The sequence below is a fragment of the Hipposideros armiger genome, unplaced genomic scaffold, assembly GCF_001890085.2.
Source record: "Hipposideros armiger isolate ML-2016 unplaced genomic scaffold, ASM189008v1 scaffold_483, whole genome shotgun sequence".
Classification (NCBI taxonomy): domain Eukaryota; kingdom Metazoa; phylum Chordata; class Mammalia; order Chiroptera; family Hipposideridae; genus Hipposideros; species Hipposideros armiger.
The window spans coordinates 567,992-583,939 of NW_017731833.1; the positions used below are offsets into that span (position 1 = coordinate 567,992).

The following is a 15,948-nucleotide window of genomic DNA, read 5'->3' on the forward strand; positions in this document are numbered from 1 at the left end:
GGGGGAGAGTCTCCGTTTCAAGCCCGATGGATCGGGGTGCAAGCCCAGGGCCCTGTGGCGGAATCCGGACCCCGGGCCTGCGTGTCGCTCTCAGTCCCGGGTCCTTCTCGGTCGCCTGTTCCCGCGGACGTGGGCGCGGGCTGGTCCCGTCCTGCCGGCCCGGGCCCCGGAGCACGAACGCGCGCGAACAGCCGCTGCTTTACCGCTGTCGTTTGTCCCGGGCTGGCACAGCGCCTGCCCGGGGTAGGTGCCAGCATAGGCGAAGAACAGACGATTACTGCATTCCTGTCCTCTGCCAGGTGGTTGCCCCACTGCTGTGGCCGTGGGAACAGCTCGCCCAGGAGAGCCCGGGTCTGCAGGCTCCCGAAGAGGCGCCCCCTCTCGTGCAGCTGGGACCACGGCCTCCCCTCCTTTTCCCGTCCCGCCGCCGTCCCCCTTCGTTTGCCCCACGGTCGCAGGGGTTTGCTCTGACGTCACAGTCACGCAGCGGCTGGTCTGTTCGTGTGTTGCCCCAGTTAGGCCGGGAGGGGGTGGCGCCAGGGCCAGAATTGTGCGTCTCAGGCGTGGAGCGCTGGGAGGCAGGTGGCGGCTTCCTCGTCGCTTCTCCATCCTGTGTCACTACAGGCCTTGACAGTGCTCCCCGAGGCTCCGCAGGGGATGCCCTGCGCTACCTTTTGCGTGGCGGGGAGCCCTGGTCACTGATGTCGTGTGTCTTGGCCACGATTGATTTTCATTCCTCTCTGACTTGCAGGGTCATTGATAGTCAGCTTCTCCCTCCTGAAGAGGAGGCCCCGCATCCGTTGGTCCGCGTTGTACCTAAGTACATCTGTCTTATTTGCGTGGACACGTTGGTCAGCCTCAACGCCTCAAAATTCTGGCCGGTACTGAACGTGGCTCATTTACGTGCTCCAACTTCCATGGGTTCCAGAATGGGATGTGGGCGGCAATATTTCTTGAATCACATCTATAAAAGGAACATGTTCCCATCCCTTTAGAGTGGCCTTGTGTCCAGGCTGGGTACTGCGTGGGTCATCTTCGGCTAGTTTTTGGATTCACTTTCTATACTGTTTGGAGGGGTCTCAAGCTAAATAGTAATAAACTAGCGGGTGCTGAGAACATAGCCCACAGCCTCTGAGGACTTTTAACCCAGTGACTGAACCGGAAGTAGCCTTGTTATCAAGACGAAAGACCTCATAGGAGGCAGTTCTTTATCTCTCTTGTTTTTCTTGGTTTCAAATATTTTAGTTCATGTGCAGATTGACTTTGATCTAAACCTGACACTTAGCCACTTATTATAAATTCGGGAAGTGTGATGTTGTGAGAGAGGTACATGGTTGCAGTGATAGCCTTTTTTCTTTATTTTAAAGATTTTATTTTAGAGCAGTTTTAGGTTCACAACAACATTGAGAGGAAGGTACAGAGATTTCCCACAGACACCCTGCCCCCCACCTGCACAGCCCCTTCCCTCCCCAGCTATTATCAACATACCTCACCAAACTGGTATGTTACAATTGATGAACCTACATTGATAATGTCGTAATCACCCAAAGTTCATAGTTTTCTTTATGGTTCACTCTTGGTGGTGTTCATTTTATGGGTTTGGACAAATGTGTAAATGACATGTATCCATCACTATAGTATCATACAAAGTATTTTCACTGCCCTAAAAATCCTCTGTGATCTGCCTAATCCTCTCCTCCCCACTGGCAACTACTGATCTTTTTATTGTCTCCATAGTTCTGCCTTTTCCAGAATGAATAGTTGGAAGCATACAGTGTGCGGCCTTTTCTGCTGGGCTCTTTTCACTTTGTCGTATGCATTTAAGTTTCCTCCATGTGTTTTCATGGCTTGATATCTTACGTATTTCATTTGGTTGCTGAATAACATTCCCTTGTTTGGATGTACAAGTCACAGTTTATTTTTCCAGTCACCTACTGAAAGGTATCTTGCTTGCTTCCAAGTTTTGCAAGTTATAAGTAAAGCTGCTATAAACATTCGTGTGCAGGTTTTGTGTGGACCTAAGTTTTCAATTCCTTAGGTTAAATACCAAGGAGTCTGATTGCTGGATCAAATGGCAAGAGTGAACTTAATTTATAAGAAACCACTAAGTTGTCCCATTTTGCATGCCCACCAGCAATGTATGAGAGTTCCTGTTGCTCTCCACTTCGCTAGCATTGGTGTTGTCAGGGTTCCTGATGTTGGCTGTTGTAATAGCAATGTAGCGGTAGCTTATTGTTTTGATTTGCAGTTTTGGTTGACGTGTGATGTGGAGCATTGTTGCCATCTGTATGTGTTTGGTGAGTTGTCTGTTAAGGTTCTTTGCCCCTTTTTAAATAGAATTGCTTGTTTTCTTATTGTTGAGTTTTAAGAGTTCTTTGTCTATTTCAGATGATAGTCCTTTATCAGATGTGTCTTCTGCAATATTTTCTACCATCCTGTGACTTGTTTTCTCATTCTCTTGACATTGTCTTTTGAAGAGCAGAAGTTTTTAATTTTAATGAAGTTCAGTTTAGCAATGTCTTTCATGGATGGTGACTTTGATGTTTTATCTTGATACCCAAAGTCATCATGGTTTTCCCCTTTGTTATTTACTAGGAGTTTGATGTTTCACATTTTGGTCAGTGCTCCATTTTGAGTTAATTTTTGTGCAGGGTGTAAGGCCTGTGTCTAGACTCTTTTCTTGAATGTGAATGTCCACTTGTCCCAGCACCATCGTTGAAGAGACTGTCTTTGCGCCATTGAATTGCCTGTGCTCCTTTGTCAAAGATCAGTTTCCTGTATTTACGTGGGTCTATTTCTGTGCTCTTTAGTCTGTTCCATTGATCTATTTGTCCCTTCTTTCTCCAACCCCACACTGTCTTGATTATATATTATAGATTATATATTATGTCTTGATTATATATAAAGCCATAGCTTTATAGTAAGTCTTGGAGTCAGGTACTGTCAGTCCTCCAGCTTTGTTCTTCTCCTTCTGTATTGAGTTGGCTATTCTGGGCCTTTTGCCTCTCCTTATAAACTTTGCAACCAGTTTGTTGATATCCATTAAATAACTTTCTGGAATTTTGATTGAGATTGTATTGAATCTATTTTTTCTTTGTTTTCTGTTTATTTAGTTTAATTCAATCAATGTTTATTTAGCATACATATTACATAGAACTGTCCTATATCCTGAGCATAAAGAAAAGATTTATGCCCTGCTCTCAAGGCATTTACCCTCTGGAAGTCCTCTCTCTCTCTCTCTCTCTCTCTCTCTCTCTCTCTCTCTCTCATTGCATGGAAGCATCATTTTTCTAAAGTGACAGTACTATAGAAGGAGTGTGTACAAAGCACTTGGAGAGGAAGAAAGGATCCATTTTTTTCCTGGACAATTCAGGAAGTGCTTCAAAGTAAAGGTCACATTTGAGCTGCGCCTTGGGGGAGACATTGTCAGGAGCTAGGGATGGATGGGCAGATAGAAGGACATTCCAGGAAGGAGAATGGCATGGTCACAAAGCATTGTGCCAGTGCATGGTGTGTTCCGGGAAACGGAAACAAGTATAGTTCTGGGGGCAACATTTCACACTTTTAAGTGTAACACTTCAGGTGTGTCTTGTTTTGTATATTCATTTAATGAACACATGGCGAGATGAGGGACACAAATATTAAGTTGTCAGAAAAGTCAAGATATATTTTTTCTCTGTTTCTCGTTGCAAAAATGCATCATGACTTTTCTGACAACCCAATAAATAGCACTGGACTTTACCTTCAAGGAATTTGCAGTTTCACTGGAAAGTTATGGCAGTAAAAATTGTCTGGGAAACAATGTAGATATTTAAAAATTTTACTTAAGCTCCCTCTGGTTAAAAAAGTATACAGCCCTCATTGAGAAAACGATCGCAACAATTTTCTACATAGCTTATTATTTTGTAACAAAGTAGCAAAATATTTTAATGTTCATGTATCTTTCAAAACAGTTGTTGGAAAGGCATTTAGAATGATGGATGATAAAATTGTACGTAGTGTCTGTGTATGTTTGGGTGATTTCAGCCTCTGTGTCCTGTCTGAGGATGTTTCTTATCGGGCCATGCTTACCCAAGTGTCAAGGCATGCTTTGATTGCCATCTCTTCCATGAAACCTTCTCTCCAGGAAGATGTACTGGTTTTCTCTCCTCTAAATTCTTACAGCATTTTGTTGTTGTCTGATGGCAACCTGTATATTTTCTTTTATGTTACGTTATTTGTGTAGTTGTCTGATATCTCATTCTACATGGGAAGCATTTTTAGACCTGCTTGAATCTCTGTATCCCCCAAGTGCCTTCACATTTTAGGCATTCTGTAACAATTCTTGAATGATTAGTTACATTTTTGTGTATGGTTAGTTACAATATTGAGACTAAAGGGTATCAGATACTTTTTAAAGACACTTTTGTAGAATATTCTTTAGCTGTGTCTCATCCTCCCAAGAATCCAGTGAGAATAATTATCTCCCACTTTATAGGTGAGGCACCTAGGGCTGAATGGAAGCATAACCCCAGGGCTTGAGGAAACTCTGATGCCATCCCATCTGTGTTAGCGTCTGTCTGTGCAGGCGATGGAGGGAGAGAACAGTGTAGGTAGATAAGCCCTGTACAGACAGATGAGGCCACAGTTCATGCTCCGATCCAGGGAGCATGCTTCTGTTGTTATTCACCTGGCTTTCTCCTGAGCCTTTAGCTTTTTAGGTGGTTAGGTTGAGCAGAGGAAAGAAAGGAAAAGGAGAAGAGCCATACAAACAAGTTGCAGGTAAACTTAATTCATCTTTGTGTGTAAGACAAAAGTCTCAGGAGCAAGTGAAAGAAAAGACAAAACTGGCTTAAGCAGGAAAGAGGTGGGAGAGGACATCTGTGGGCTCCTGGAGCTGGGAGTTCAAGAGCAGATATGGCCTCAGAGACAGCTGGACCCGGGGCCTCAGGCGGCACCTCCAGGTCTCTCTTTGTGGCTGTCCCTGAGTTGGCTTCATGTTCAGGTACTGTCCCTACTCCTTTGGGTAAATAGCTGGAAAAGAAAGTTCTTTTCTCACAGCTCCAGCAAAAGTTCTCATGAACTTGACTGGGTCATGGGCTTGTCCTTAATTATACGTCTGTGGCTAGAAGAATGCCGTGATTGGCCAGGCCTGAGTCACAAGAGGTGGGGTAGAGTCATCCACCCGAGACACAAGTCCTTACACAGCGGAAGACGTTTTCAAAGGGGTGTCAGGCACTTCATGGACAGTGCAGCGGCCTGACCATTGCACTGCGCACCTGAAGCTGCCGATGAATAACATTATATGTCAACTATAATGTAATACATATATAGTCATGGGATGTGGCGTATACTGTGGGAATGGAGTCAATGGAATTGTAATAGATATGTATGATATTGGGGGTGGGAGGACAGTGGATAGGGGAGGGGGTTGTCACTTTGTGAGGGGTGAAAAGGATAACTAGTGCATTGTTTTGTACACCTGAAACTAATAATAATAATAATAATAATAATAATAAAATAAAAGCAAAATAAAACAAAGGCATGCCAGGGGCTTTTACAGGTGGATTTGGTGCTGGGTGGGTAAAAGTAGTAGGTACCCACTGCACCTGGCAGGAGTGTGCAGCCCAGATACAGGTCTAGTCATTGTTGATGTCGCCTGCACCTGTGGCTTGAGTGGCAGTGGCAGAAACTGGGGTGGCAGAGGTGTTAGAACTTGCTTTCGAGGAGCAGTGGGTTGTTTGACTGGACCTTCTGTGAAGCCTTGGTTAAATTGATTCTTTTTACCCGGCTTAAGGTCCCCTGGAGGGAGGCACCTGATGTGCTGGATTTCACTGCAATGGCATTCATATTTGCACGACAGGAAACCTCACTTCATTAGTATAAATGGGAAATGAGGACCCATGCAGAGCAGTGCGGGCTATTTTTATCTATAGCTTCCAGACTGGAAACTTGGCCTATTCAGGGCTGGCATCTCTGATGGTTAATGAAAGGAGCAAAAATAAAAGACAAAAAGACAAAACGAGGCCAGGAGCCCACGGGGAAGACGTGATTGTCTTAGCCCTGCTGGTGCTCACTCACCTGAGGGAGACGTGGATGAGACATGAGGTCGCCGGAAGGCTCTCCAGGTACAGCGGGCAGAGCTTCCTGGGGCCGAGGGGTGAACACCTGTCCTCAGAGCAGGACCCACATGTCACGTCTGCTGCCCGGAAGCTTTTGTTTTTTTTCTAAGTCTTTATGAAACCTTCCATTGGCTCATTTTAATAATCATCTTTAGGCTGCACTGAAAGCTTTGGTCTGAGGCCTGTTTTTCTGCTGCTTTGCAGAGCTGCGTAAGAAGACCCTGACCTCTGAGGGCTGAGGAACCTTGTGCCCCAGACCCTTGGGGAATTAACGAGAATAACGTGTGGACGTGGTTCCGTCCTCAAGGAGTCTGTGAAGCAGACATGTGCTAGCAAAGATGTGGAATTTTTGTTGTTACAAACTTGAGTAATTCAAATGATAAGTCCCTCATTATATTCATGACCTCACTTGTTCAGTCAATAACATTTCTTTTCTTTTTTCAGTGTCTGCCGTGAACGATGCACCATGCGAGGTGCTAGGGATATAGAAACGCAAACTTTATTTCTGTAGGAGCCTGGGATCTACCTAGGTTCCTGTGAATTCTTAGAATGATGGTAACACCCTGGACAAACAATAGGACATTTATTGCCCGTATGTCACAGATGCAAAGAGCTCCATTTTCATTGGGAAATACATGCACAGCATTGAAGGGACCCACCCGCAGAGACAGTCGGTGCAAACGGGAGTAGGAACCAAAGGCTGTGGATGGCTCACGCCTGTGTCTTCTGGTCTTGGTTTCCTAACTCTTCTGCTGTTACGACTAAGCTGCATTCTCTCTCTTTATTCCCACTCGTTATCCCCTTTGGTTTCTTTTATTTCCTTTCTTAATTTGAACCTTGTTTTCTAGGCCAGAGATTTGACCATTCTTAAGCCGCTGAGAAGTCAGTTAGTTGACTTCTCATTCAAATGAATAGAAAGTAACACGTGTCTGCACAGTATATTTCTGACAGATGGTATGATTATGTGTTTTTTTAAAAATTGAGATCGATGACATACCACAAAATCCACCTTTCCAAAGTCTACTATTCAGTGGTTTTTAGTATAGTCACACAGTGTCACAGCCATCATCACTAGTTCCGGAACATGTCATAATGCCCCAAAGAACCCCTGTACCCTTCAGCAGTCATTCCCCATCCTCACCTCTGTTTCTGTCTCTTTGGGTTCACCTGTTCTGGGCATTTGATGTGAATGGACTCGTACAGTATGTGGCCTTTGTGTGTGGATTCATTCCACTCAGCGGAATGTTTTCAAGGTTCATCCGTTTGTAGCGTGTACTGGCACCTCATTCCTTTTTCTGGCCCAATAGTATTCCATTGCATGGACATAGCACGTTTTGTTGATCCATTCATCATTCGATGGACAATTGAGTTGTGCCTGCTTTTTGGCGATTAGGAGTATGCCGCTGTGAACAATTGCGCGCATGCCTTTTTGTGGACACATGTTTTCATCTACCACGTAGAGTTTTGACTAACGAAACTACTTTTCTAAAGAATTTGTACTTTTTGCTACTAGGCCTTCCTTCCTTTGGAGCATGGAGTGATCTGACTCATCTGACAGTGATTTCTGTGCTTGGTGTTTGCTGATTCCTGGGTGCTTCCTGGGTGCCAGGGGGTCTGAGCTTCACACAGGTGCAGTCTGGCCCTGTGGCGTGACTCCCCGGTCCCCTCTCCCTGCAGATGGTCCCCATCCCAGCCGGCGTGTTTACCATGGGCACGGATGACCCTCAGATAAAGCAAGACGGGGAGGCGCCCGCGAGGACGGTCACCATCGATGCCTTTTACATGGACGCCTATGAAGTCAGCAACGCTGAATTTGAGAAGTTCGTGAACTCGACTGGCTATTTGACCGAGGTAATGGGGTCATGACGGGGAGGGAGAACTGGCTTTTTACCCACTTTTTACTGTGCGCCCAGCGCTGTGCTAAGCATTTTGCTTATGTTTTTATTGAATTGAATTCTCAGAGCAACCCCATGAGGCAGGTGAGTTTTCAGGGAGCAAACTGAGGCTTAGAAAAGTGTTTTGCTGCGAGTGAGTGGGGAGCTAGGATTCAAGCCCAGCCAGTGCGACATGGGGCCGTGTTCTTCACTGTTATGCTATCCCATTTTGGTGCTCTAATACGCGGGGCTGTGCACTGCCCACTCAGGCTATCTGACACAAAGTAAGGCCACTTTTCCCCTCTCAAAAATTGCAGTTTTGGGCCGGCCGAGTGGCGCATTGGTTAAGAGTTGGCTTGGGACGCCAGCTCTGAGCAGCTGTGGGTTCGGAATCCACATTAGGGCCAGTGACGCTGCACCCTCTACAGTTAAGATGGTGAACAACAGCTCAACCTGGAGCTGGGCTGCGGTGAGTTGCCGGTGATGGCGTAGGCTGCAGTGGGGCTGCAGTGGGCTGCCTTAAGCTACCGTGAGTGGCTGGCAGCTGGTGTGAGTGGCTGGCAGCCAGCATGAGTGGCCAAGAGCCACCATGAGCGGCCGTCCAAGGCACTCCAGGCCGTCACCCGGGAAGAGCACAATGATCATAACACCAACTTGGGCCAGTGAAGCAACGTCCTCCACAACTAGACTGAAGAACAAAAGGACAGCAACTTGTCTGTTCCCCTTCCTTGATTCCCCAGCGCTGTTCCCCTCCCTCAATTCCCCAATAATTTCTTAAAAAAAAGAAAGAAAAACAAAATTACAGTTTAGTTGTTCCAGCAGCATTACATATTTCATGAGCGATAGATGCACAAATGCTGCTTTTCACTTTTGTGGTTTTATTCTGACGCCTGATTACTTATACTCCATCCCAGGCTGTCCCAGGCTCCATCCTGTGGTCACTGTCACAAAGCCAGGCGCCAGGTCCTGAAAGTGGATGTCTGTTCTAAATGGTAATAGGAAGAGAGAGAGGTCTCCTAGTTTATGAAGGTTTCTGTACGTGTCTGAAAAATACCTGTTTTGTGGCCATCCCATTTTCTCTCATCAAAGGACTTTACCCTCGCTCTGTTTGTGGAGTCCTTGGCCCTTTTTTTTTTAAAGATTTTTATTGGGGAATTGGGGGGATGGGAACAGTGCTGGGGAATTGGGGGAAGGGGAACAGACAAGTTGCTGTCGTTTTGTTCTTCAGTCTAGTTGTGGAGGACGTTGCTTCACTGGCCCAAGTTGGCACCATCATTGCACTCTTCCCAGGTGAGGCAGATCAGTCACCGGCTTCTGGACGGCCGCTCACTGCGGCTGCTGGCCGCTCACGCTGGCTGCTGGCCGCTCACGCTGGCTGCTGGCTACACACGGCAGCCCATGGCAACCCACTGCCACAGGGGCTGCAGCCTCTGCCGTCGCAGGCGACTCACGGCAGCCCAGCTCCAGGTTGAGCTGTTGTTCAGGATCTTAGCTGTGGAGGGCAGTGTCACTGGCCCCCATATGTGGGATCCGAACCGGGGCCCTCTGGCGTCCCAAGCCAGTTCTTAACCATCGTGCCACTCGGCCGGCCCTCCTTGGCCTTTCGTTTTTTCCTTTTCAAGGCCCCAAATGTCCTTTTTTTATTAAAAAGAAATAGTAAAAAAATTTGAGAGTAAATGCTGGAAGCAAAACAGCATTCAAATTTGATTTTTCATTGTCACATTTCTTTGGAATTTCCTAAAATGTACAAAGCAGGTGTCTTTTTTGTACCTATTTGTAGTAAGCGGAAGTCCGATGCTTTCTGTTTTGTAAGGATGCTCTCAGATCCAGCTGTTCAATAGTCTGTTGACATTAGCAGAAGACGTCTAAGGACAGGATCTAAGACCGGGTTTACCATAAAGGTTAGAAAAAGCAGAACTAAGGGCATCCAGGAACAGGGGTGGGGAAAAATAACATCTGGATTTTTACTAATTTTCATTGAAATTTAGCATTTCCTTCAATTATGAAGCAGACTACCAACCATAGCAGTAGCAGTACCTATGGCTTCATCACCAGTGGGTATCACAGACACTTTGTGTCACATTATTATTGCTGCAGACATCTTGAGATAGTTTGTTTTCATCCCATCTTTAGAAATTGATAATTAGGAGACGTGCCACTAGCTCTCATTCAGTTATATTAATAAAGCGCACATATATGTTACTGTAGCACGCATTTGCCTTATTAATATTTTGATATAACTAGTTTTCTTTGTAATCATATTGATTTTATTTCATACATTTAAACATTTCATTCTGAAAAAGGTTCCTTTAAGCTTCATCATGCTGCCAGAGGGGCCCAGGGCCCACGAAGGGCTAAGAACCCAGCTTTGGATCAGATGCTTCGTGCTGTTACGACACGTCACAGCTTTTCCGCCTTCCAGCTTCCTTTCATGTCACAGCCACTCGCTCACCATGCTCTAGCCCGGCTGATCTTGTTTCTGTTCCTTGAAAGCTGCACACTCTTCCCCATGTTGCGGGCCCATGTTTCCTCCGCCTCGAGTTGCCTGTCCCCTGTTTTGCATGGCTGGCTCCTTCTCATTCTTGAGTCATCTCGGCTTAGATGTACCTGTTCTCTGCTCAATCTATCCAAAGCAGTCTTCTCTCAATACTCTTTACCTTACAAGGTCAAGTGAAGTTGTAATTATTTTCTCGCTTTCTTTTTCTGACTTGATTTTTGCCTGTGCCTTCGCATGTAAGTGCTAGAAGGACTGGGACCCTGCCTGTCTAACACCGACCTCGCATCTGTCACGTAGCCCACAGCTTGGCATATGGTAGGTGTTGGATCTGTGGTGTTGGCTGAAGGAATGGCCTGGGTGCCCAGGTGGTGCCACGGGGACACAGGAGGGAGAGCAGGTGGTGCGCTCCATTCAGGAACGGGAGCTTGCGGGACGTGGGAGCCGAAATACAGGGATCCTGGAGGCAGTGGATACCATCCAGTGAAGACAGAACTGGCCTGGAGGGAGAGATGGAGAGCCATCTGATGTGCTGACTGTCATTCAAATGATGAGACTGAAAGAGGTTGTCCAGCAGTAGGTCCTGTATCTCAAGCTGACCTTCTGGACCGCCTGTGTTAGTTAGAAACCCCAGCTGAGCTGTTCCCACATGCAGGCCCCTGGCCTCACCTCCAGACCCCCCGAATCAGCCTCTGGGGGCAGGGGGGGCAGTGTGGTCTGTAACCAGCTGGTCAGGTGACCCCAACTTAACAAAGCCCGAGGGCCTCTGGTGTGGAGGAGGAAGTGTTTAGGGGCTGGAAGAGCCTGTGGCTTTCACGAGAGGAGCAGGAAGAACCAGAAAGAGGAGGAAGACTAGAAGAGCGGCGTCATGGAGACCAAGGCACGAGCGGGGGGTGTCTGGTCCCACAGAACAGAGAGAACCAGGCAGGTGCGGACTTGAGGCAGTAATGCTAGAAGAAAGCCCTTGAAATACAGTTCCATCCGAGGCTTGACATTTATAAGCATGGTTAACACCTTAGTGGAGCCAGAATGTGTCAGAATTATCAGCAGACAATACCATGCAATTCTTTTAGCTGGATTCCAGGTGCAGAATGAAGGACAGTGGTAGATTGTGAAATCTCAAATGTAAAGAATACGGCTATTTTCCAAAGTCATTTCTAATACTCAGGGACATGTTTTTCATCAACAGGAACAATTGCATTCTCAAAAGCTAATGTCGTCCAGTCTGCAAACGAGCCTTGACTGAAAATGGTCTCTGTGACAGTCCCTTGTTTTCAAAGGAAGCCAGATGCTTTTTTAGGTCATTTCTGAGTCCTCTGGGAAGTCACGAGAGACACTTCAGTTTACTTGGACAAGAAGGAGCCTCTTTAACAGCGTGCAAAGACAGCGGCCCCCGTGAATCACGTCCCTGCCCTCCCCTGGACTGTCTTTCCTTTCTCCTTACAGGCTGAGAAGTTTGGTGACTCCTTCGTCTTCGAAGGCATGTTGAGTGAGCAGGTGAAGACTGGTATCCAACAGGCAGTAAGTACTGTTGAATCAGGCTCTTGTCTTTCTCTACGGCTCGTTGGAAAGGGCTTGAGTGACAAAGCCACCCTCCCCTCCCCCACCACCCACCCATGTTGCTGTAGATTTGCCCAGAAGAAAGGCCCACTGGCCAGGGCACCTTATCTTGAGGACACTGGCACAGCTCAGGATGTAGCTGAAAGGTTGGGTTTGATTTGATCTCCTGTCCTGTCACCAGAGCAACACACTGTGGGGCTGAGTCAGGTGCAGCTGGGCTCTAGACATTTCTGGGTTTCATTTACTCACAGCCATTTCTAGAATGGCGGGTTAAAATGTGACTGGTTTTTAGCTTCCGTTCTTAAGCCTTGATCCCGTCAGGTGGTGGTGTGGAGTGACAGCTTCCTATGTAATCGTGAATTCACGTGATCAGAGTGTTACTTGTGAAAGGGCCCTTCGTCCTGGATAATCATGGGAGCTCGAGCCAGGGGACCGGCCCTTCCACCCAGGGGTATGTCGCCACCACACAGAGGGTCCAGGGATGTGACCCAGGTCTGTTTGGGTTCGTGGATGTGTGGGTGTTTGCACATACGTCTCAGCAGGAGGCAGGAAAGGAGTGGGGGTGAGCTGGGAAGGGGAGGCTTCACACAACCAGGAGGGCAGAGAGGGCAGGAGAGGCTGGTGGGGAGAGGAATGGAGGCGGGGTAGCCACTCGAGGGAGTCGGATTCAGATACGGGCGTTGAGGGCAGGAATCCAGCTCTAATCTTCCTTCATCGTTCAAGTTCCCTTCCAACTCCTGCCCGAACGTCGCCTTTCTGTGCTAGCGTCGCCCTTCTCTGCTGAGCAGCAGGGCCAGAGAAATTCCACGGACCCGGCTCTCGTGTTCTCTCTCAAACGAACGTAGCCAAGTGTGGGGGGAAAAGACGAGGTCAAAGCAGACTCGCTCTCCTCTGTGTGCGTTTCAGATAAATGTTTTAAAAACACGGCTGAGCTCCCTTAGACTGTCACAGATTTCTCGGCTCACTACCAGTTCATATTACAAGCCTATTATATAATATGATATACCCTCTTCTTTTTTTTTAAAGGGCTTTGAGGTCAGATCGGCCTCGTGCTGATGAGTCAGCAGCTCAGGATGTGGTCCCTGTTTCAAGATAACGGAGTTCAGATGGGGGAGGGCCTTTGCGCGGAGTTTTGTGTTTGCGCTTTTGGATCCAGGGCCCCTCGTCACTGAGCACCTCCACAAGCGTTAGGTGGAAAGGCAGAGGCCGACTGCGGGCTCCGTGGGGCCCTGGAAGTGCCTGGTGAAGTGTTTGTGTGCCCGTCGCCAGGACCAGCACAAGCAGCTCTCAACTGACTAGTGCTGGCCACTCGCTTCAGTGCCCACAATGGGAAAGCAAACCTTTTAAGCGTGCTTAGAAAGGGTCGGGGAATAAAACGGACCTGTTAATGTCCGAGGGAGCTAAGGTTTGTTTTCTCAGCCCCTCTTAGGTCTGACTACCCTCGTGCTCCAGACCTGTTTTTAACCCCGTGTTCCCAGCAGTGTAGGAGATGAGATCGTGCACGAGCTGCCTCTAAGGGAAAAAGGACATGAGTTAAGGTGGCTTATGGCCAGGCGTGCGATAACCCTGACTCGCGGGATGAGGCAGCTGAAGTCCCTCTCCAGGTCTCTTTCAAGCCCCGGTTAAGTCACGACGACAGTCTCCTGTGGGTGCTGTCCGGTCGTTAATGCTTGTTAGGCTCCTTTTTATCACAGAAAATACGCCCCTTGGCACCTCCCTCAGGCTACCGTAGCTATAATAGCTAGAGTGTAATAACCATGTTTACTTTCACACAATTATTTTAAATATAATTGTTTTATAATGTTTACTTTATGTAATTGTTTTAAATGTTTCATATAATTATTTAAAAATAAATGTCATTGTTTTAAATGTGTGGTAAGGTTACAATAGTGAGATGTTCCTTTTTTAAAAAAATTTAAACCCTTTTTATTGTAAAATGAAACACAGCTACCAGAAGTCACACAAAGCAAATGAGTTACCCTAAGGCAGACGCGCTCGGAACCACCGCCTGAGTCGGGTTAGAATTTCGCTCCCTGCGCAGCTGCCCCATCCGTGTCCCACACTGGCCATGGCTCCTGTCTGTCCCTACAGTGGCCACTCTGCTGCCTTTTAAAGCAGACGTGTCCCTGTGTTTCCTTATACATAGCAGTGCCACCAGCTGTACACCCCAGGACGGCTGTGACTTGGTCTTGCCCATTTAAAGGGCGCGCGTGTCCTCTGAGACTCTTACTCTGTAGGTTTCCCTTCCATGGCACACCCCTCTCCCCTGTCTTCCGAACAGTTTATCTCTGGAAGAATCCAGGGCGTTTAACATGTAGACTTGCCCACAGCCTGAATTTTGCTGGTTGCTCTCTCGCCATGCGATTCCCCTGTTTTCTGGCCTCTGCGTTTCCTGCAGCCCGGCAGCCGGATGCACCGGTCTGATCAGACGGGTTTGAACCCTGTGGCAAGGCCTTCGGGAGGGGCACGTTCTTTCACCAGCAGGTTCCTACTGTGTGCCTCTCCCTCCTTTTGTGATGTACCTGCTGCTAGTGCCCAGTGCCTAGACCAGATCAATGAGTTTACTGCGGGCTGTTTTTTTTTGTTTCATTTATGAGTCGAGGTACTTTTGTAGAGATGGTCCCCTCCACCTGCTGTTTTCTTAACCATTGGTACAGTTCATATAGGAAAGGTTGGAAGGTAGGGTCAATGCTTGATTCTTTACCATCTTTTAAGACAATGAATCAGTTCCCTGCTACTCTCCAAAAGTGACTAATTGATATTTTTTAATTAAACATTTAAAGATAACTGTGGATTTACATGTAGCTGTAGGAAGTAGTGTGGAGAGACCCTGTCTACCTTTCCCCGAGCCTCCTCCAATGACGACATCGTGTGTGACTCTAGGGCCGTTTCGCAACCAGGAAGCTGACAGTTGATCCAACCCGCTTAGCCTCGTCTGGTTTCACCAGTATTTGTGTGTGTGTGTGTGTGTGTGTGTGTGTGTGTGTATTTCTATGTAGTTTTATTACAAATGTAGATTTATATAATCACCAGATTAAGAATATATTTTCTTGAATTTATGGATTTAAAAATATTTTATGAGTTTATTCATTTGGGATCTTCCCTTTCGAAGGTCAAATTTTCCTGTTTTGGAGTGAGTGCCTCTTCAAGTTCTTGTGAGTCCTCTTCCCACTTATTTATTCATTTCTTCATTCATTCATTTATTTGTGATATCATACACTTTTCTTTTCACCCATCCACTTACCCCACTGCCCTTTCACCACCATCAGCTTGTTTTCTGTATCTGTGGGTCTGTTTCTGTTTTGATTTGTTTTATTACTTTAGATTCCACATATAAGTGAAACCATCTTGACAGGTGTGAGATGATATCTTGTGGTTTTGATTTGCATTTTGCTAATAGTGACATTGAGCATACTTTCTCAATATGTATGTCCTCTTTGGAGAAATGCCTATTCAGGTCCTCTGCCCATTTTTTAGTTAGATTGTTTTTTTTTGGTGTTAAGTTGTATGAGTTCCTGATATAGTCTGGATATTAACCAGGACATTTTAGCAATATTAATTCTTCCAATCCATGAGCATGGTATTGGATATATTGTTTGAGAATATATTCTTCCATTTAGTAGGTTGTCTTTTTGTTTTGTTAATGTTTTCTTTCACTGTGCAAAAACTTTTAAGTTTGATGTAGTCCCATTTGTTTATTTTTGTTGTGGTTGCCCTTGATCGAGGAGACATATCCAAATAAATACTGGTAAGACTGATGTCAGAAGGTTTACTGCCAATGTTTTCTTCTACAAGCTTTATGTTTTCAGGTCTTACATTTAAGTTTTTAATCCATTTTGAATGTATTTTTGTTTATAGTATAAGAAAGTGGTCCAGTTTCATTTTTTTGCATGTGTCTGTCCAGTTTTCAAACACCACT

The 15,948-nt window shown here is 46.4% G+C and overlaps 1 protein-coding gene across 3 annotated transcripts in view; it reads left to right on the forward strand.

Moving 5' to 3' along the window:
- Positions 1 to 6,555: 6,555 nt before the first annotated feature.
- Positions 6,556 to 15,948, forward strand: part of SUMF1 (sulfatase modifying factor 1) — a 60,778-nt gene continuing 51,385 nt past the window's right edge. The window contains exons 1-3 of one of the 3 annotated variants that reach the window (XM_019667134.1): positions 6,556 to 7,354; positions 7,779 to 7,952; positions 11,916 to 11,990. In XM_019667134.1, the coding sequence (XP_019522679.1) occupies positions 7,779 to 7,952; positions 11,916 to 11,990 (249 nt within the window). In that variant the 5' untranslated portion in view covers positions 6,556 to 7,354. Of the gene's footprint in view, positions 7,355 to 7,734; positions 7,953 to 11,915; positions 11,991 to 12,425; positions 12,481 to 15,948 lie in introns of those variants that run through there. The other 2 variants (XM_019667136.1, XM_019667137.1) reach the window with 2 other exon arrangements.